This window comes from Metopolophium dirhodum, chromosome 4, assembly GCF_019925205.1.
Source record: "Metopolophium dirhodum isolate CAU chromosome 4, ASM1992520v1, whole genome shotgun sequence".
In the NCBI taxonomy this organism is placed as follows: Eukaryota; Metazoa; Arthropoda; class Insecta; order Hemiptera; family Aphididae; genus Metopolophium; species Metopolophium dirhodum.
In genome coordinates, this window is record NC_083563.1 from 3,762,378 (window position 1) to 3,786,409 (window position 24,032).

The window sequence follows — 24,032 nt, forward strand, 5'->3', positions numbered from 1 at the left end:
CAACACGTAAAAAAAAACTTTATCTGTGCAACAGCATGCTCTTTTTTTTTGATAGCACTATCCAATCATTTTTTATAAGCAAATGAAAAAAAAAACATAAAACCAAATGTTTAGAAGAAAATAACTTTTCTTGTATTTATGTTATCTAAAATATATGGGAACACTGTTGCATAGATAATTTTCCACCCGATATGTTCAGAATTTTCGGAGCCATTCCTACAAACACAGAATGATAAAAGTTGCCAAAACCGTTTTTGCTATGTTGTAAGACGGAGACAACACATGCGGGTGTGACATCCTCATAACACATGGTATAACTTTTGTTTCATCATAATTATACGCACATGCTATTTATAATTGGTTCAAAATAAAGAAAAAGTCATGTGGAGCCTTTTCAAATATTTTACAATAAATTTTTATATATTTATATAAATGGTTCGAAAATATATAACAAATACTGAAAGAGGGTGTGTTAAAGATGATGTTTTATAAATCTTCTGTAAGAGATGATATTTGTTATTGATAAAAAAATTAGAAAAATATTTGTCTTATTAAAATACTGTTTTATATGAACTATATAAAGAGATGTTATTTAATTTTCATTAATTTCCAATAATTATTGTTAAATTACCTACCTAATTAAAAAATTATGACAGTATGGTTATTATGTTTCGTTTGTTTCTGATGGGTCATGGGTAGAACGTAAAAGTGTACTTCGTAAATTACTTAATTGCGGCATTTCAAAGTCTGCACTCGGGTGGCATACCAATTCGTCAACATGCCACTGCCAAGTGCTGGTACTGATATAGCTTATTGAAGGTTATCAGAATTGTATGTTACAAAAATGGTAGCGATATCATACGATTTGTAACACGAAATTCTGACCACTCCGTATATAAAATGATTACAATATAGGTATATCGTATATAATCTACAAGGATTGTATGCCGAGCGAGGTGTGGTCTGGTGGGATATGACCGTTATTTCACGTTTGTTAGAGTTGTGTCAAATTAATAATTATATATATATATATATGGCTCAAAAAGTTTGAAACTGTAATTTATAAATATTTACAGCGGTCTAATGCAGACTTAATAATTGATACCGTTACCTAGGTACGGTAAATTCAATGGACGTAAAGACAATTTAATTTTTAATTTAGTTGGAAAACATAAACTGCATAGAGTATTCGAGTATTGTAGTTTGCCTAATAGTTTACGCCTAAGTTGATGTAGACATTTTGAGGTCATTAGTCAACGTCAATTTTTTTTCTAACATTTTCAGAATAATTATATCTTTGAAAAAAATCTATATTTATCGATATGGTAAATATAGTTGATAGCACAGTAATTAAATATAGGGAGCTTTAAAATAAAAATAAATCACGATAAAAAGATGAAAAGTTTTAAAGATGCATCAACAAATGTGCGTTGGGTTCGGTTTGTTTAAAAAAAAGTTGAATTTCCCATAACTAAAAAGTTAGACGCACCCTTTAAAGGGGTTTTTTTTACATAACTTATGATGGTAGGTATACTAATATAGTATATCATAGGACGCCGCCAGCCGGTCTCTTCTTCACGGAACACAATATTGTCCATGCGTGGTCTTATAGCCGACCATATTATGAGCAATAAAATTTTTTTAACAAAACATTAGACTTTAATCTGTATCGTATCTTACCTACATTAAAAATAACCCGCAGTATGTATGTGTAGCCTTTAGGTAATGGTTACAATAATCTTTATATGTACCTATTATAGTTTGTACCTACATATATTTATTTATTACCATAATACATATTATTATTATATTATGATGTGCGACGTCGTACATGCATTGTTTGAACTCTAATAATAAGTACTTACCTACCTAACTCTTGCATGATCTAACTTTGTTCGTTTTATGTGTAAGCCCTGAGGGGATACGCCGATGTCCCTATATCTATACTCTATAGAAGGGTTTCGATGCAGTTTCAATCATTAAAACGATATTATCGATGATAATATTTACAGTAGTTTGTTTCCCACATACTATGACATAGATGGTAGGTAGGTATATACTATAATAATGGAATGTTCAATAAACGATCAGGTGACGTCAGCCCTTTGAATTTCGATGCCGGTAAATATACTACGTGGTTCCTACCCACGATAATATTATATTGTATGGAAATGGAATAGAAATTCGATCAAAACTAATAATAACCACGAACGTAATCTAATATGACAATCAAATTGAACTATTAGAGGTACCTATTAAAAAAATAATCGTTTTCGAATTTCGAATACCTAATGATAAAAACATAAACAAACATTTAATTGTAAATTGGTTGTTTATTAAATTGGTGTCATCAGTGGCGAGTAGGGCAAAACGGTTTGGTGGAACATATAGACTTTGGTTTTTTGTCATTTTGACTTGGCGACAGTGGCATCATTTGTGCAGGTGAGGAGAGGGGGGGGTCATTTGTCCCCCCACCCTTGTAATTAGCGGGCCACTGTCGGGCCGGGTATGTGCTAGTTTTGGGCCTTCACATAGTAGCTAATAGGTAATATATTTAACTATCCCTCTTCAGTCTACATATATGATGTATTAATTATTTAGCTATTGTTATCTCACAAAAAAAATGTGTTACTTATATGCTTATGATACTATAACTAGTAAGTATAAAATTATGTAAAAAGGCTATATTTTGTATTGAGATAAAAAAAGCAATATTGTAATGTAATGGAATGTATAATTGTTAGCGAGCGGCTTTTTTTCAGTTTTATTTTGAGCCGGTCAAAAATGTTGCCCTCCCCCCCCCCCCCCTCTCAAAAACTGAAATGATGTCAATTGACGAGGTTGACAAATTTCGGTTTGTGGATTTTGGTGTACGCGGCGAAGCGAGGCCAGTTTTCTGTTCGATGCTCATCATCATAATGATGTAATTATAAAGTCGGAGCTGATACTGACCGTAATATAAGTTAAGTACTAATGTGCGCGCGCAGCGATAACGGTGCGGATTTGATACAATGCAGTGTACGTGTGTTCATTATTAAGACCGAACTATTTGTTTTTTATTATTATATAATAGCAGCCCAATGCCCCCACAAGCGCATATTGACTAAATTTTTTTGGGGGACTCAAGCCCTCCACCCCATATTGTCATATTGCTTAGTACCACGGAATATAAAATTTAGTACTAATTACTAGATATTGAACTGCCCAGACTTGACCAACATTTGGGGGGGGACTAAGTCCCCCCTCCCATATTTGCGCCAATGCCAATGCCATTGATTTTTTTATCTACCTATAAATTTTACTTATGTATATTGTGTATACTATAATATTGACAAATCTTACACTGGATGTAAACGAATTATAATTTGTTAGGTAGTTAGGTATAGGTACCTAAACGGTATGAGACCAAAACTGTTCATAATAGTACGTGTAACATACCTACGTATGGATTTAAGATATTTCTAATATACGATTGGGCCGAACAATGACTATTTCACTTATAAGTTGTATTCAATGTGTAATACACATTACACTTGGATGTGTGGTTTATTTTACGTAAAACGTACGTGTATGTTCCGTGTAAAAACGAATAATTTTTTTAATATCCTCGGCAAATGATTCGTATATTTTTTTAATAACCTGCGTGTTCTCAACGAATAATATTTAGGTTTATAGATCGTGTAACATAGATTTAAATTTCGTGTATATTTGGTATATAATTTGTTTAGAGCATGTGGGTAGTTTAAGATATGTATGTTTTTTAGGATATTAGGGGAAACCTGGATAAGATGGGACACCTAACTTTAATTGTTAACCTTCTTAGATTAATATTTTATTTTATTTAAATAACAATGATCCTTTATTATCTAAAATTATGCGTAGTTCTTAAATTTTTAATCAATTTTGTTGTATTATTGTTAACTATACATACCTAAATTTGTACTGAACATAAAAATTAAGTAGGTACCTAACCTAACCTAACCTAGTACCTACCTATTGTATTGTTCCATATCGTGGCGATAATGGCTGTGATAAGATGGGATGTAGGTCCTTATTCATAACCACCATTTAAGATAGTAACTATAGTACTATCTTAAATCGTGTTCATAACAAATACAATTAATTTCATATCATGTAAGTGATTAAATGTGTAATATAAACTAATACTCATAGGGTTATTATAGAATAACGTTACACATTTAAATCATTCGCATACAGTTGAAACAATTTATTAAATACATATCACATAGACACATAGTTATTACTTATTAGTTAACATAAAACGGGTTAAAATAAGACGGTGTTCAATATCAAAATTGTACTCACTCAACAGCGTTGCCCATCGCGCTACCCTGGGGTTCAAAGTTTTTTGGGTGTTGAGGTGGACAATCGCTTGACAATCCGTGACTACCAAAAACTTGATCCCGATCAAGTAAGGGCGTAACCTACTCATACTCCACACTACCACCATCAGTTCCTGTTTGCTTGAGTGATAATTACATTCAGCAGGGGTGGTCTTCTTGGACACAGCATGTACCAAATGCAACCTCTTGTCAACGCCTCGTTGCAGTAGCATTCCACTCAGACCTACACTGCTCGCATCACAGTGCAGTTCCGTATCCGCATTCGGGTTGAACATTTGGAGCACTGGTTTGCTGACTAACTTGTCTCTCAACTTGTTGAACGTCTCCTCCTGTAACGATGTCCATTCAAATGGTACTTTATCCCTCAGTAGGTCACTGATTGGTCGAGCTATCTCAGCATAGTGTGAAATAAACCTCCAAAAAAACCCACACAAACCAAGAAAACGTCGTACATCGTGTTTGCTCTTAGGTTGAGGATATTGTTGTATCGCTAGAGCCTTTTGATCACCAGGTCTTACTCCATCTGCCGACAGCATGTATCCCAAATATGCGACTTCAGTATACCCAAAATGACACTTTCCCAACTTAAGAGTCAGTTTTGCTTCTCTTAGGGCGTTTAAGACTTGTCTCAGTCGGTTGATCATGTCCTCGAACGACGTTGATGGTATCATGATATCATCCAAATACCACATTGCGACTCTATTCTTGAGTGGCTGTAGTATTCGCTGCATTAATCTCGAAAACTCATAAGGCGCATTAAAAAGACCAAAATCCATTCGTTCAAATTGCCCTGACTCACTAGGTGTAATAAACGCAGTTTTTTCTTTCGCCGTTTCGGTCAGAGGTACCTGCAGGTAACACGAGGCAAGGTTAAGGGTAGTAAACAATGTCGCCCCATGCAACGTTCCTAAGTGCTCGTCCAGGTTAGGAGTAGGAAACACTTTTCGTACCGTTTGGGCATTTAATTTTCTTTAATCTACCACGAGTCTTGCGTCCCCATCTTTTGTTGTCACCAACCGTACAGGCGACGCATACGCGGATTTTGTCTCCATAACCATACCTGCTTCTTTCCATTCTTGCACTATTTGGCTGATTGTATCCCGTTCGGATGCACTGGCACGATATGGCTTACTCGTAACTGGATTACCATCTTTTACGATATCCATTGCTAGGACATCCGTACACCCGAGCTCTTTCAAGTTAAATGCAAAACACTCATGGTATTGATTTAACAGTTGTACTAGCCTGTCCACTTCTTCTTCAGTAAACGTTGAACCATACTTCGCCATATCCGCAGTTATTGGTGCCTTCAGGTCGTGGTTGTTTTCAACTGAGTTTTGACCTTCGCCTTATTTCGGCATCTTCATCTTTGATGAGCATTGCCTCTAGACTATGCTCACCGGTATTCACTTCTACCACTTTCATACTTTTTGCTGGTATATTTTCGGATTATTCGCAAGCAACTCGCACTATTTGTTTGTTACCCTCCTGGTACGGCATCATCATACCATAGGCAAACTGCAACTGATCCGTGGTTTTAATGAATGTGACATTTTCACAATCTGTAAAGGAGCGCCCGATTATCATGTCATATTGTTGAACTTGGTCGTCGACCACCACCAGTGTGATCAGCTCCCTCACCTCATCGACACGTATGGTTGCTTGAGTTTCGCCACAACTGATTGTGCATTCCTATAAACGTACATGTTCACCATTTTAGGTCGAACCCTCAGTCCGTAAGATTCTGCAACAGTTTTCTTTATAATAGAAAATGCACTTCCAGTATCAACTAGACCTTTGACAGGTGTCTCACTATCTTTGAACATGAGCTTGCTCCTAGCCTGACTACTCACTAAACAGACATCCGGTGCACTGGTTACTTGACAATATTTTGCTGTATGTCCTTCTGACTTACACTTACTACACTTCAGTGGTCGTCGTGGTTGTGAACAATCCCTCGGAATGTGTCCAGTCTGCTGGCAATTTTAACATCGTGGTCCATCGTTGGTTTTTCGCAGATCATTTCTACCTGGAGTACTCGTGCTTGCATCAGATCTTTCGAAGTTCGTCTTCGATCCAATTCCCCTTTCACGACAGTTCCTTGCTTACTTGGAGTTGACGTATTGCGAAAACGTTCACCGTGATTTAAGTTTATTTCGTCGAATGCACGAATATCCGCAATTAATTCCTCTTCAAGTACATGACCATTTCCCATCAACGCACATGCCATATCTCTTGAATGTAACCCGACGCAAATCATTTTTTTTGTTTCGCTCCTTGATAAGTTCAGTCGACGACACATTCGAACTTTATCATGAAAGTAGGCGAAAACAGTTTCGTTCTTCTGTTGGACGCGCTCATACATTCTTTTCCATGTTTCTGTGATATTCTCTTGACCCATGAACATTCGACAGCTTCGAACAGCTTCGAACGACGTAGAAAATTGCTCAAACGTTGCGAGTTCGGTCATGTGGCTCAGGTACCAATGCTTGCTGCACCCTCCAAATACGAACGTCCCGCTTCTAACGCACTCGTATCAGGCCAGCGGTTTAACTGCACGGCGGTTTTCAAAGCATTCAGCCATTCCGCAACCGCATCGGTATCTCCAGTCTCACCACTGAACATCGGTATCGGTTTCGTTAAATTTGGCAACATCAACGGGGTCGTGTTCTTTTGGTTGTCCATTAGTTTGGTTATGATTAGTTCCATTTGTTGCTCGCGTAATCGGTTCTGTTCGAGTATCGCACGCATCAAAGCACTCACGTCGCTCACGTGGCCCGGCGAACTGCTCGCATTTTCCGTTTCGTTTCCCATCGCACACTCGTTTGTTTACTTTCGCGATTTATCTGATAAGACAATCTGACTGTTATTACCCAAGGTCTATAGATTGTTACCATGGTCCTGACCGCACAAATTGTTATCACTTATCACCCTCCGCTATTTGGGTTATGTACGAAAACAATATTAAAATGGCGCAAACGTAATATGACGCAAAACCAAGTTATTATATTTTTGTTATTGTAAAATAAAAAATATGTAAAAAGCACTTACTAAAACACGCAAGCAATTACGCAAATCGCACTCACGACGGTACCGCAACCGTATTTGGAGTATGCTACGGACGAGGTCGCTCGTTACCCCGTTAGGTAGCAATCAATCCCACTTCTGAATTGTAATATAAACTAATACTCATAGGGTTATTATAGAATAACGTTACGTTACACATTTAAATCATTCGCATACGGTTGAAACAATTTCTTAAATACATATCACATAGTTATTACTTACTAGTTAACATAAAAAAAAAAACATCGGTCGACACAACACATCGCGCTCATAATGGGCGAACTCTCACTCACTCTCTCAGTCTCTCCTAGACTGGTGTGAACTGCCCTAGCCCACCATTCCTTACTACAGTGCTGACACCCTTCCCTACTTAAAAGTAACATATATAACAAATGTTATTCAAGCTTAAAATCTTTGTTTTCATACATTGTATAAATACATTAAACACGTCATACAATATTGATGTACATTAACATTTATTAGGATAATGATAGTTATAGGTACCTATCTAGTCTTAAGTTTCATATCTAATGTCTAAATGATAATACCCATAGTTATATTTACTTGTAAAACATTTACTTTACTATACTAGCTGGTATATTCATATTTCGTGCATAAGGATAAACATAAAGCCATAGTGAAAATTTTAAACAAAAAAAATAATAACATAGGACATGGTTCATCTTCCCCATTGTATTTTTCCCGTCTTGCCACCAAATACCTTTAATATACCTACGTAGAATATACGTAGACTTTTTTTACCGCGGTAGGTAGGTAAATTCGGAGCACCTTAGTTGCGTCCCGTAAAAAATGTATACACGAATTGCGTCCCTCTATATATTGGTTAGGCAGTGGAGTTTTATTTCGTTTTCAGGGGTCTCCGTGGTGTGTTAATATTATTATAAGATAGCCTGGGCTCTAATATTATGTTTCGATAGTGATATAAATTACGATAATGGATAGCGAGTTCGTTTATCGTAATCGTGAACAATAAAATACCACCTATATTCTACCTATACTATATCGTTAAAGCTTTGTATTATATTTACGTGTGTATAGCATTTAGTTTCACAATATTCTGGATTTACCAAGCTGATATAAAATACTTGATTAGGTACAGTATCTACTGTTAATAATTGTTGAGTTTAGTATATTAAATTTGACTGCAGTTGAGTCTTCGTTCGTTACTTTTTCGTATACCTACATTTTAAAATGTAAGTGCAAAATATTATTAGTGAAAAACAAAAAAAATTGAAAATAATTATGACAAGTATAAGTTCTGTTTTCATAAATGTTTGGCTAATAATATTCAACGTTTGAAACGTGTAGGTACAGCATATTTGAAAATTAACGAAAATGATGATATTTTACTTAACGTAAGTGATACTGACCACAGCCACGATGCACTATCTGAAGCAGTTATAAATCGACAAATTGTAAGTAATTCTCTTAAGCGAAAAGATACACAAGAGTTGTATGAAAGACCAGCCAAATAATGCATCGAAATTTAAAAGAAAGTATTGATATCAGTGTTAAAAGTACATTAACAACTACAGATATTCGTTATAAAAAAATAATTTATATCGAACTCGAAGTGAACAACTACTATAATTATTACTGTTTATTTATTTTTGTTAGTTATTTAAGAACCCTTGATTAAAATACATGAATCACGTTCTCGATTTTTTGGGACGCAACTCGTGTGCTCCCCTTTGTCCATGTACACAATTAAAGTGAATTTACCGGGAGCACACTTTAATGTTGATGATTCACTTTAATTGTGTACATGGACAAAGGTACCAAAGACTCAATCGAATAAAAATAAACACTTTGTTAAACGATATAAAAAAAAAAAACTTAAAACAACGGTATTTGGATAACAAATTTGGTTATTACTGTTGGCGAGACCACTTAAATGGGTAGAAATCGGCTCCTGACGAACAGGTCCAGTGGCGCAATCGGTTAGCGCACGGTACTTATAAGACAGTTGTTCGTGAGCGATGCCGGGGTTGTGAGTTCGAGCCTCACCTGGACCATAACTTTTTTTGCATTTTTTTTCTAAACGCCATTAACTGTTTCTAGAGCCTTTACCCCCCCCCCAAACTGCCCAACACAATAGAAAACAACTATTCCCGATATGATAATTATTATTATTATTATTACCGTTATCATCTATTGATATGAATGATGAATCTACTTTGTTTTGTTTTTCATAAATTTTGAAATCCAACAAAAATTTTTTTTCGGCTTTTCACAATAATTGATATAACTGCTGCTTACCTATTATAATAACACTGTTCAAAACATTTTTATTTATACAAAATACCAAGCATGATAATGGTAATAATATAGAAATGCAAAAATTAAAAAAACTTGCAATAATTTTTTTTCAATAGATTATAGTTTTTTTTTAGTGTTAAAACATTTAAGTATTAAATCTTCTAGTTAAATAAAAAAATTCCAAATAACAATTTAGGTATATTTTTCAGTGTGAATTGTGTTATCTATAAACTGTACACAACATTTTGATATAGGTTAACTGAAATGCTAATAAGACATATTTCCAGAAAATAATTGTACAATGAATAATAATTATTGCTTAGGTCAACTAAACCAGTAGCGTACACAGGATTTTAGTTTGGTTAGGTAAAGACCTGAGACCATGGAGGGGATTCATCCCCATCTATATTATTTTTTGATAAACAGTTTTTATATAATTGCATAGATTCTTATATTATCTATGTATAATTGGCTAAAACAAATCATAGAGTTAGTCTCAAATTTAGTCCATGTTTAGCGTATTTAACATGGTCCATCTTAATAGGTCTTAAGATTTAAAAACGTTGTAATAATTGATGATACATGAGACGACAATATTATGGCAAACGTTTATCAGCCAAATAATAACTGAAACTATGATTCTTGATTGTCACTACAATTTATTTTATATCTATTAAAAATGATGGCCAATTAATCTACTCTATGTATTGATTATGGTAGATACTCAGATTTTTTTTTAGAAGGAAATTTAAGGAGTGTTAGAACCCTATGTATGCATAGTACATACACCACTGAATAACACCCACATAACAAATGTAAAATATATCATGTTCTAAGCAAATACGCATTATCATTTTTTAGAACACTCTTTTTCTGTAACAGTTTTTAACGAAAATAATAATTAAATATGTATATTATTGTGTACTATACTGCTTTTAAAATTATGTGTTAATTACTTATAATAAATGTTAATTTTTTTTATTATTTATAAACAATTCATCATGTTATAAATAGGAAAAATGATTAGTTAAGTCTGTCATTATTTGATTAATCCATCCCTACACAAACGACATAATATACTTGTCCATGTAATTATTTGACTGAAATATTATTTTTTTCATACAAAGCAAATTGTTGAATTTTAAAATTCTTTAGTAGGTAATGCATGGTTTTTTTTTTATTAAACTTCATAATTTATTTCCCCATGTATACAGTTATAATATATAGTACGGTAATCATAGATACACATAATTATAATTTACATTTAGCCATATAGTTAAAATAACAATTCATTTTATCGTTAATTTTAGACAATACCAGTTGGTTTTATATTTGGCGGACTGCTTGGAGTATTATTTAAGCTTGACATTGTCTCTCTAACCTAAAAATAATAAAATATATTATTACCATAGTTTTATACAATTGATGAATTGAAATTATTATTTACATGCATGATATTCAAATTACTGAGTTAAATAATCAAAAGTTACAACATGATATAATGAATTCAAAGTTAATAAAATATAATTATTAAAATATTTAAGAGGACCCACATATTTTGTTGCCGCAATAGTAAGAAACGTACAACATAACAAATTTAACATTCAAAATAATTCATTTTACTATATTATTTTTAAAAATGGAGTGAATTGATCTATCATAAAATTTAAAGGTACGATTATTATTTAAGGCATATCTCTGAGACTTTTATTAATATTTTAATTATCAAACCAGTTATGAGTAAGTATTTAAAAATGATCATATCTTGCTTCAAAATTATAATATCAATACAAGTCTCTTAGATAATAATGATACCTTTAAATTTAATAATAGGTCATTTCAGTCCAACTATAAAAATAACTCAGTAAAATAGAATTGTGAACGTATAATTTGCTATGTTATACATTCGTACACACTGAACACAATATGCTGGCGTGGCATCATCTTAAACAATATTGTTTGTCTACGTAAAATAGTATGTATTACAAAATTTAATGCGACCCACAAAAAATATAATAATGAGCCACAGTTTGGGAATCTCTGCAATAAGGTATACATTATTTAGATATAACAAAACTTGGGGTTAAGTGAAAACAAAGTTCTTATGAATTATATATGATAAATGTTCTTACTTTTCCGATATTTTGAAATATAAAACTACTGGCCATTGAAGAAATACCCATGTTTTCTTGATTTCCTCCTTTGCACTTAATATAACCATGCAAATTTGCAATGTTCAAAGTCAACGCTATACTGACCAATAACTATAGAAAAAAGTAGAAATTATATTGCACCATTGTTAAATCACAATAATAAACCCATACAATAAACTATGTGTTCTAGTTACCATCCATTTAAAATTTATGCTAAAGAATGATGTGATAAAGAATAAAATCCACATTCCAGTGACGGACCATAATCCAGCCCAAAATATTCTATATTCACTGGAGTTAACTCGATGCTGCACAGATCCCTGTTGACAAAGGGAACTCATAATATTTGCTGACTAAGAGCATATAAAAATTTACCAGTAATAAAGATTAGGTTGAGTTATGAGATGATAACATGAGTTTGTAACAACACAAATATCAACATATTGTCTAAAAATATATTATTTTCTTACATTATAAATACATAACATACAAAATTTGATTATTTTAATCAAAAGATTAGAATAGTTCAATGAAAAGTCAATATTTTTGAAATTCATAATATATAAAGTAGTGCAATATGTAAATCGTCTAATTTTAACCCAAGCTTAACATAATGGAAACCAATTTTGTAATTTTAAGCACTTATTCATGACAGGTCTTTTATACAATTATGAAAATACTATTGGTATTGTAGTTAGAAGGAACCAACAATTTCTCACCTTTCGTGATTCGTATACCCAATGTGAAACCCCATCATCGTCTACATAATTCCACCATCTCAGGCCAACCATAATACGACCTAAATATCAAAAACAATTATTAAAGTTTGCTGGTATCCATACAATTTTTTAAACAATAAATTGCTCAATATTTTCATCAAACAATTTATTTATATATATATTATATTAATTATAAATACACCTGTGTAGCCATGTAGAGAACTAACCTGTTATGTTTTTTACAATCCAGAAGTCCATGGATAATAATAAAATTATAAGAACAAATAATGTGATAAAGCTATCGGTAAATATTCTTCCAAAAAAATAGATGAGAACAGCAGACACTCTGAAGAATAAGTGAAAAAAAGTTACACATGGATGCCTGAAATAAAATAAATAAAATTGTATTTTTTCAAGAGAAAAGTTATTAAGCACAATATATAGAATATTTTAAGGCATTAAAATATTAGTAAGATTTGACTGCTGTTAAAAAATGTATAAATGTATAAAGTATTACATTTTAATGTATGACTGGATAAAGTAAATCAAAAAATTTGAGGTATTGAGTTTCAAGTAATAACAAATAACTAGGTATTATAAAAGTTTGCGTACAATTTTATTATACTCAATATACCAAGAGACTACTGCTTGTGTTTACCGGACAATATGTTAATGAAATTCATTAACACGTTCAATGCCGACGTCTGATTTGCTCTAATACAGAATACGGTCTCACCTGGCCCATGTCAAACGGTATCCGACAAAATATGTTATATGAACTTATATGGTTCTGAAATACTCAGCCGATAGTGTAGGATTATAGTGTTTGATATGGCTTTACAAAATACGTTTTTAATTAAATGGGTACAATTGGTTTTTAAATTTGATTACCAAACGTGTTGTTTGAAATAATTGGTATATTATTTCCACATTCACAACAGTAATCCAACGGCTTCAAAAGCCACAGAGTATAATATACTGTATAGGTATTCCATTCATATTCAACTTACGGTAATTTTGTAGAATTTGCCGTGTTCTCCTCTCCGAAAGGGATGGTATCGTCGCTGAGCGTGTCCTGTAATCATCAGAACAATCAGGGTAACCATAATAAAAATAATGAAATAATGACGATATTGACTTACCATTTATTTGAGTAGCGGACAAGAGACTGTGTTGTAACTGATGAGCGCCGCTTAATTGTGCATCGGTGTTGGGGCTACATAGTATCAAACGATATGATATTCTATATTATAAACATTTGTAATTATAACACTTACAGAACGTAGCCTTTTAAATAATCTAAAATTCAGGATAGAGTTCGACTTAGGCAAGTTGTAGAATATCGTCTACTGACTACTAGTGTATCATAGGTATAATTCGTAGTTCGTACTATACAATATTACAATATGAACAAGGTAGACAATATGACTAATTAATAATAATTATTATTATTATAATTAATTACCTCGAATACGACGATCGACCATTGACGTTTCACATTAAAGAACCAACGAATTTGTGATAGTGAATTTTGATACGACCATGGAAAATAGATAAAACGACTACGGGGCACTAAAGATTATATTATTATCTATGCACGTCGAAAGCCGTTTCATCAATAAATTCTGCAAACTGCACGTTATCGTTATCACGACAATTTTGGCGCCAATTATATTATTATTCAAAGCCCATATTATTATGAACTGGAAAGCTATTATATTAACGGCAGAGTAATTTTATCGTTGATGTTTATATACTAAAAAATCGTATTCCGATTCGGACAATTTAAGGAAGGTTCTACCAAACCCCCTCAGCGCAACTCTAGATAATACAGCTATATAGTAAATAATGTTATGCTATACATTTTGTTTAATTTTTCGCACAAACATGATGTGTTGCCAGTGCAACTAGAGTTCAGACATTTAGGGTGCTACAATAATTATGAATTGCTCATATAGTCGTGGGTGGCTCAGGCGCTCAGCCCCCCCCCCCCCACACCCCTCAATATTCCATATTTCCAATATTATTTTTAATATTTGAAATATTTCAACCATGACCAATATAATATAAATTATACTATTATTCACAATTTGTATGCTAATTATTGTTGAATACGCACATATTTATAAAAAAAAAAAATTCAAAAATCTTTAGGTGTATCTATCTTTAAAAAATTACAAAATATATTAGGTATGTTAATAAAAAAAAAAGCGGGTACAAAATTTGATTTTATTTCTTCAAATTAGAAATTTCTGTGATTGTCAAGTAGCATAGATAGGTATATATATCAAGAAAGGCAGCACACTCGCCTTGCCTCATCGATTATCAGAACGATTTTTAACCATACTTCTGAAAACGCTTTATCTGTTCTCAATGTTCTCATATTTAAGTGACTCAATGACACTACCTATTCATAATAATTTCGGTCTTCCTGAATGTAGCCGTTTTGGATTGTAATTTGTAGTACTGTCTACCGAGTATGTCTATAACTCCTAACAAATGTTTTAAAACAATTACTAAAATTATAAATTTACATTTTGTTATACAACAATAATAATAACATATATAATAATATATATATATCTAATCAGACTGCAAGATAAAACAAAAAATTCTTAAAAGTAAAATTACTAAGTTGTTTCGATTTTCTGCTAAGTATCTTGTTCGATGGGAAAGTGAAACTAGTTATTTGCATTTGGGAGGTCAACATTTAAAATTCCCAATAGTTTTCAAAAGCGCCGGGAAAAACAAAATAAAAATTAAGGAAAAACGGGAATTTTTACACAAAATTGGTGTTCGACAAAATTAAATTTTCACTGGTTGTTTATATTCACATTTTCTTTACACGATAAAATTTTAATTTGTTTTGTACTGTTTACGGAGATTTTCAGTTTCCAATTGTATTAGTTTTCTTTTCTATGTTATTTGTTGGGTAAAAAAGCTTAAAAATATAATACAAGGCTCTATATACTGTTACAATGACATTAAAAATATGATAGTAAAAATGCACTTATTCAGTTTGGGTTGGTGATTAGAACTTGCCAAATTTCAAGTCACACCACTGAACATATAGTATACTATACATTACTACCGAATGATTAATTATTATAATTTTTAAATACGATTTTTAAGTCAAGCTATACAAGTACCAATAATAAAAACTAGAAATTTTGTTACCTAGGTACCACAAAAAACTATAAAAATTGATTTTAAAATACAACAAAATATTAATTTAAAAATTGATTAGGTTGAGGGTTTAAAATAAGGGTTTTATAAGGTTTACAATATAATAATAAATTATTGTAAATAAAAACATTATAAAATCATAAGTTTTTTTAAAAAATATTTTTTTGATACGTTCTTGAAATAATGCATAGTCGAGATATACAGATGGTAGGCTGGTAGGAGGATGGACTGGCAGTGCTTGACTGCCACCAAAGACGGAAATTGGTCACAGAGCAATACAGTTCTTATCCTGAACATAATATCATACTCTATTCCAGATAAGAAACACCCACCATGTCAACTTCTAGTAGACCTGCCGTGTAGTACGCCCATGCGCACAAGTCAGCACTGTGGGTGTTTCTTCTATGGTATACAATGTATTAAGTTATTTAGTATATGTGTAAATTAAAAGATAAAATCCTAACCTAATCAAGAAAAATGTATTATGTGTTTTAGAATATTCAGCCGGGTTAACATTTTTTTTTTATCCTACTGGATTAAAAATGAGTTAAAAATGTAACTTACATTTTTACCTTTTTCAATTGAAGATCAAATAACATTTATTTTCATTTCTTAAATAAACAACTTTTATACAAATAAATATTACAGTTAGTACGAAATATATTTAATTAAGAGTTCATTACATAAATTATGTTTTTTTGACCTCAAATCAGTCTTTGATTACAATGTAAAAATATTAGTTTCTAATACTATTAAATTTTACTGTACCTATGGTCATTTTGAACTATGTTTTGAATATTTTTGTCAACATTTTGAACAGTTTTTTTCCTTAAAGTACGCATATGAGGAAGGGTAAAATGTTTTTGAAGGAAATAATAAGCTTTGGGTCCAAGATGATGAACAGTATGTGCGAATTGTGTTATTTCATTGAGATGTCGTTGGCCATTTGGTGTTTTATTTTTGTTTGACAAATAATTTTTTACCAACATATACATTGTTGAGGGTAAATACATTTCACACAATTTGAGACAATTATCTTCAGAGTTTGTTTGTTCTAATTGTCTTTTCAATTCGTTGACAGTTTTTTCTAATTGCTTCTTTAAACTGACTTCTTCAGCTAGTTGCTTCTTAAGTTTAAGTTTTCGTGGTGATTTGGCTGATAAGTAATTTGGAGTTTGGAGACTTACTGAATTTTTTACAATTCCAGTATTTGTTGGCACATCAAACAAGTTTTTGTTAATATGCTTATCTAAAATACATTTTTTTTCAAATTATTTTAATTTTATACAGTAATTAGTTATATTTAAATATTACTTAAATAGTAAAATATAATTTAAATACCTAATACAACATATTTTGAACAAGACGTTTGAGCATCAATTGGGATACCTGGTGGGACGTCATCGTCTATTGTTATAGTTTCATAAACATTTTGGGATGCAACTGTTGTTGTTACTGGGGGTTTATCTAAAAACACAGGATACATAATAATTAATAATTATGTAGTCATAAAATTAATATACAAACTAATTAATTATTAATCTACTAACTTGTAAATACTGTTGGTACTGCATTGGATAAAAGTCTATTCTTTTGGAAATTGAACATTCGGTTTTCAAAATGCACTGAACATAATTTATATCTTTTATTCAGATTTTCAAGGTCTACTTTTGGCAAATATTTTGAATCACAGTTCTCAACCCAAATAGCACATCTATAAATAACAAATAATACAGTTAAAACTAATAATTAGTAGATACTAGAGGTAGATAGTAAGCTCCTCAGTTAATGATTAAATATACAATATTCAATCAATGACTCTGTAAACACTAAACTTGAGTAAACATTTAGAATTATTGGTCTACTTATTTTGTATATTATTGTTTTTGGCTTTCGCCAATTGACTAGTTGTAAGTTGTATAATATTTTAATATTCTACAAGTCCTAACGTTTGTTATCAAATTAATATAGCGTATTGAAGCATATAATTACTAAAGAGAAGAAAACATATGGCCACGGACTGATTATGTTACATGCACTATATACTATGACTAAATAAGTTATGTGTACTAATAGTAATAACACAGAACAATAGCTACTAATATTATATATTAATATAGACAGTGTATAATAGTCACGGTTATTACTTATTATGGATATTGTGGTGTTTACCGGTTTGGTTATACCGCGGTACGAGTTGCCGGTAAAACACTACTTTTTTTTTACCAATATCAGAAGGTTTTTTGTGGATAAGGTTAGTAGGGGCACACGTTGTGAAGATGATCGATGGTTTATTTACACATGAACAACTAAAATAACAATAATGCGGTAATACAACAAGGGTGCGCGAATTATGGCCGAGTCGGTTTGGAGAGTCGAGACGTGGGACTGCTCGAGTCGGGTCGAGAGCGAAAAAGCTATAAAAAAAAATAGTGTCGTGACAGGCGAGCGAAGACGGGCCTTAAGCCCGTAACGGCGAAAAAGTCGACGCGCGAGGCGGGAGAAAAATTAATTGTGGAGGCGCGTCGTCACGCGACCAAAGACGATACAAAAAAATATATATAATAATTCACAACTAGTAAAATATGGGACGGGTACAGATTTCCCGATTTTGATAACAATTGATAACAGCGAACTTTATGAGAAAAAATAAAATAATGCTTATGCCAACCTACAAAAGTTAGAAAAAATCCCAATTCCCGCGGCGTTCACCAGCGAATAAATCAAAAATAAAATGCGGCCAAAAAAGTTTACAATATGTATAATAATTCAGATTTAGGAACAATTAATGTTAACGACAATACAAAAACGGACGCGCCAGCGTAAGCGGTGATAACGCGTCGTAATCAACACAATATCTTTAATCGTGATAATAGCATATACCTGTGGCAATCACGGTTGTAGGTATTAAGATAACCGTGGTGGCCAAACACATCCTTGATCTGTGGTTGTATTTGTATGATAACCATAACACTGATATTAAAAAATGATAACATTTTGGTGCCATATCATAGTCTCAAATACTCACAATGGTACATCATACAATAATTAAAAAAGTCAATAGATCTTCAACATTATGTGAATATTAACATATTTTAAAAACCGTTAATAAGAATGCTTCAGTTCGCAAGGAATGGCATATTGGCATCACTGGTGTTTCGCAAGGAAAGAACGCACCACCCGGCGCCCACCAGAGATGGCCACATCTGGATATTCCCGATTTTGTTAGTACAACAAACTGTGTAAGGTCTATATGGCTCTATAGCCGTAATCGATTATATTTAAAAGTTATAACTTATAACCATAACAAAATAGATCTATTTTTATGTTTATAATGACCCCGTTGACCGCATAGACTCACATAGATTATAATAGTATGACGTGTAGGTTGACTCAATGGTAATTCAATATTATGGGTTGACTGCCGTGTTGTTATCATGTTTCAAGATAATAAGTAACTACCTCAAACGGCGCAAACATCGAGATAAAGAATAATATACAAATAACAAATACAATTACAATGAATAGGTATAATATACTTCTACTCAAAGTGTATTGTTTATTGGATATTGATACACCTAACCTATCAATACACCTTGCTTCTACTAGAATCACAGAATAATTATAATATGATAGAATATAATATTCTTTATACCGATAATCGTAAAAAATTATTATATGCCTAGCAAGGTGTATTTAGTGTTTATCACCTAAACAAATACACCTTAATTCCTAGATAATAATACAAAAATAGTCCTTTATCCATGGCTTAATAAATATTTAACCATGCTTATACCTAATATTGTTCTGTGCTAATACACAATACACATTACACATAGTTTAGTCTTTAGTAAAATAGTATGCGATTGAAGATTCTACTGGTTAGTAGTTACCATAAGTGTTATATACGGTTTCGCGGTCGTGAGTACGTACAATTTACTTTAAAGCCTGATTAAAGAAAAATATTTTAACATATTATTAAACACAAATTTATTGAAATTAATTTCAATATTTTTATCGTATTGTTTTAAAGTTATTATTCAATATTATCTGTGGTGAGGATCCCACAATCTTAATTGCATTCAATCACTTTGTTAACTAGCATGTTCTTTGAACACTCTTCTTGAATAAAATGCATGTCCCATCTTTGTATAATGTATTATCTAAGGCTTTCTTACCTTACTGGATCCTCAGGAAATCTGAAAAAACGATAGTTGATCTCCTTCAGAAGTTCTCTTGTAAGTGTTTTTACAAAAACTAAGTGCACACTTAGTGTAATTATAGTTATATCTCATGTACTCTGCCATAGTATCATCAAAAAAATAAACGTAAGTAAAACTTAAAATAAGCACTTTTCAAATTTCAAAAAAGGAAATGGCGTTTTTTGGAATTCGGAGTCTTTTGCCATGGGGATTACTCGGCATAGATTTGATAGCAAACTTTGATATCTTTTAACAAACAGTGTGACCAACAGATCACGCATAAACATAACGTAAATAAATGGGAATTTCTAAGGTTAGGTTCAGTTAATTTCTTATAAAAGCAATACAAGCAAAAAGACGACAAAATGTTTCAAGTTTCAACTTTAAAGTTCGAAATCATATCACCGTGTCAACTGTCAAGATAGGTTACTGATAGCGTTTTCGATTTGTCAAAAAAAGTGCACTGAAATTCCACTAACAGTTAGCACTACGCGAATGTTTTCTATAAATCGAATAAGAAAAAAAACATTATTATTAGATATAAATAATAAAATAATAATAACATGATAAATAGGAAATTAGAAGATAATGTGTCCTGTTATAGTCTATAGAGAAAAACGGTTCATTCTTATAAAATGCATCCATTGCACTGACAAAATCGGTGGTCTGTGGAATAAATAGAATATAAAACACTGCATCAGTTCACCGAATAATGGTCAAATCGATTACGTATTCGCACTCAGTCCACATTCAGTGCAAAAAGGGCGTCAAATCTAAAACGCTACGAGTTACTCTGATATACAGTAATAAATATATATATTCATAAATTATATTTAATATTTATACTAAATGGGCTGCATCATTGCGCCATATCGGCCGCGACTATCAATGTTTTTGGTATGTATTTGGATCGACCTCTATAAGTAAAATGTCTATGGTTTTCGTATTTCGTTTAAAAATCTAATTTTGTTACATAGATAATAATATATTATTATATTATTATTATATTATTATCTATAAACCTTGGACCGACTCGACCGAAAAAGTCGTCCCGCATACGCAAACTGAGTGATCCCAATGACTGACTTCTGAACTATATTAAGAGGACGCCACACCCGCATGTGTTGTCTCCGTCTTACAAATGCGTAACATTCAAAATTTACGTTCAGAAATGCACGTTTTATGTCGTTGGATTATAAATTAGAGTGAATCGACCTATTATGAAACTTGATGGTAAGAAAATTCTGCGTTTTGTTGGAAGTTTTTTTTATGACAATTCAGTTGTTAAGTGAGTTACGCGTGTATAATAAATGTAAATTAAAAATGCTCATAATTAACTTAAAACATTTAATTATTGTGAAAAAACTTTCAACAAAACAGGTATCCTTAAATAGATACCATTACACTAATATTTATGAAATCACTTTATTATAATTGAATTAATTGTAAATGGAATCAATATTAATGTAGGTAGTAGGTAGGTACCCAGGTGTATACAGGGTTTTTTTTTTTTGGGGGGGGGGGGGGGTTATGTAGCCTATAAAGCAATAATGCATAGGTAATTCCAAAACTAATTTTTTATGTAACAGTAGCATAGAAGGGTATATGCTACTATTGCTCGAATAAAACTTAATTCTATAGAAATAAACGTGAAAACAACAACCGGTAGTGAATCACTGCAGATACTAATTAGTAATTATGTATAAAACCACTTAACAGGTATTTAAGACACGCACACACTCTCATAGAGAGAGAGAGAGAAAGAGAGTATAATGACATTCATATTATAAAAAGCAGTGTCATTAGAATTTAGAACGGATTTATATTGCCTACCATTTGCCAATAAATTAAATTACCTAATAGAATAATAAATATTAGATGAATGAAACGGAAAGTAGCAAGCAGTGGATGCTTGCCGACAATACTCACATCAACTGGTACATAAGTCATAAACATGATCCTAAATTACTAGGGACCTGTAACAAAACACGATACACTAAAATTAAATTAAAAACTCTATGTTCTTTGAACCTTGAATCTATATAGTTGTACATTATCAAATTCGTACATTTCCGCTAGGTATATATTATAGTACCTATACACGTATTAGTTAATATATTATTAATATATGAAATAACTTCCTTTTTTTATGATTATTAACAACAATTATATTTTTAATCTTTTTCTACAAAACATTATTTTTTTTAAATTTCCAAAAAAAAAGATCATGGGAGGGAATTTGACCCCCGCATGGCCACATCCCTCTCTGATATACGCCCCTGATAGGTATGGTATATTATTATGTTTCACACTTTCGTGTGTTCAATTATACTATATTTATATAAATCTAATAATGACCGCTATACATTGACAAATAATAATAATAATTATTATTATAATAACAAATGACAAACTTTTTAAACAACGAACCGACAATATTAACCATAATAAAAAAAAAATAATATACAATATAATAATAACATCAATAGGTATTGTAATAACGAATTAAAAACGCACTTATTACTGCCGTTTCGTATACATAACGATAATCTAATATTATTATATTAACATATTATAATACTTATAGGTATATATTTCTTTATAATATTGTTAGGATGTTGTAGATATTATTTTATACTATAAAATAATTTGTGTACACAAATGTTGAACAATACCTTATAACATATTATTGTTATTGTTATTATTATTATTATTATTATTATACAATATTATATAATATAATAAAAAAATAAATTCAAATGGAAAAACATAATATAATATGTACATACGTATAATAATTAATAATTTTCATGGGTAGAAATTAACACAGGTATATTATTGTTATTGTTGTTACCGAATCGCGTCTAAACTATATAATATATAGGTACGATCAGTATAATAAATAATAATATATATTAGTTAGGTATGGGTATTGTAATATTACCATAGATATTGGTACAGTTTAACGATTATAATATTATACGAGGTTAAATTAATGTAACATATTAAATATACTATACTATATAGTTTATACAAACTAAAATATTGTCGGTACAGATGCAAGTATAGTACTATAATATAGTGGTCGTTATATTATTACAACGTGTCCTGCAAAGAGCCACCCAATGAAACTACGACCACAACTACTATTTTTCATCAATCAGTGGAAGCAATAAGTTCATTTCGCGTTTCCGCGTTACGGTTGGAACCGCGGTTGACCAAATATTATACAATATATATTATTATAACGAAATATATTGGTACATTTTTTAAGAGCGACTGTAATAAATTATACATAATAACAAAAACCGTTTGAGCGCTTATTTTTTTCTTTCAAACCATCGTTAGGTGTTAATATGCATTATAATTAGAATACACGAGTTGGTTATAGGTACTATATCAGGCACAAAATATTTAGTAAGTTTTACATAAATAATCTACTTAAAAACGAAAAAAAAAAATTATTTTTCTTAATGGAAGACAATATTATGTTTTATTCGTATACTTGTGTTTTATATACAAATACAAATATATTATTATACACATGCATGCAGCTGTATTATTATATTATAATATGCCGAAATATAATAATACTCTTAGACTCAAACATGTTTTCGCTTAACCAATAATCTGCAGTATGATAGTACTTATGTCTTATAAAAGTATACCCTAACGGCTGTAAACCGCTTGACATACAGCGCGATACCCCTAACGGCCCCAACACACTATCTCGCGTATCATTATTATTTTTTGAATAAAATACACCATGAACCCTAGTTATTTTTTAAAAATATTTTTTTTGGGCGTGAAGTTTATAAAAATCGGAATAAAAAAACGTGTGTGGAGAGATTTTTGTATGGTGATTGACCATCGATGATAGATATATACCAATTCCGCGTAGGTATTAACAATACGATATGTCGATATCAATTAAATTTGTTGGAAATCTAGAGGTGTGGGAGGGATTTTAGGGGAAAAGCTTACATTTTTGTAATATGTAAGTATAGGTAATATATTAATGAATAATAGGCAACTATATTTTTTGTTATTGAATTATTATTA

General features: G+C 31.5%; 1 protein-coding gene, 1 non-coding gene and 1 pseudogene across 7 annotated transcripts; 1 reads left to right on the plus strand and 2 right to left on the minus strand.

The window, feature by feature from the left end:
• The first annotated feature begins 9,373 nt into the window (after positions 1–9,373).
• Positions 9,374–9,466, plus strand: Trnai-uau (transfer RNA isoleucine (anticodon UAU)). Its single transcript is given in 2 exon segments — positions 9,374–9,411; positions 9,431–9,466. It is a non-coding gene; the product is annotated as a tRNA-Ile (tRNA).
• Positions 9,467–9,888: 422 nt separating this feature from the next.
• Positions 9,889–14,158, minus strand: LOC132943707 (uncharacterized Golgi apparatus membrane protein-like protein CG5021). Of its 6 annotated transcripts, XM_061012760.1 has the most exons (9): positions 14,048–14,158; positions 13,860–13,971; positions 13,725–13,798; positions 13,593–13,657; positions 12,810–12,964; positions 12,583–12,662; positions 12,058–12,216; positions 11,843–11,974; positions 9,889–11,091 (listed from the first exon to the last, which is right to left on the minus strand). In XM_061012760.1, exons 3-9 carry the CDS (start codon positions 13,725–13,727, stop codon positions 11,017–11,019), a joined length of 669 nt encoding a protein of 222 aa, XP_060868743.1. In that variant the 5' UTR covers positions 13,728–13,798; positions 13,860–13,971; positions 14,048–14,158; the 3' UTR covers positions 9,889–11,016. The 6 variants fall into 6 exon arrangements, with proteins under 6 accessions (XP_060868743.1, XP_060868741.1, XP_060868742.1 ...); XM_061012758.1 differs by having other exon boundaries at positions 13,725–13,971; XM_061012759.1 differs by lacking the exon at positions 13,860–13,971 and having other exon boundaries at positions 13,725–13,825; positions 14,048–14,148.
• A 2,257-nt stretch (positions 14,159–16,415) lies between these two features.
• On the minus strand, positions 16,416–20,191 carry LOC132942983 (uncharacterized; annotated as a pseudogene).
• Between the last annotated feature and the right edge of the window lie 3,841 nt (positions 20,192–24,032).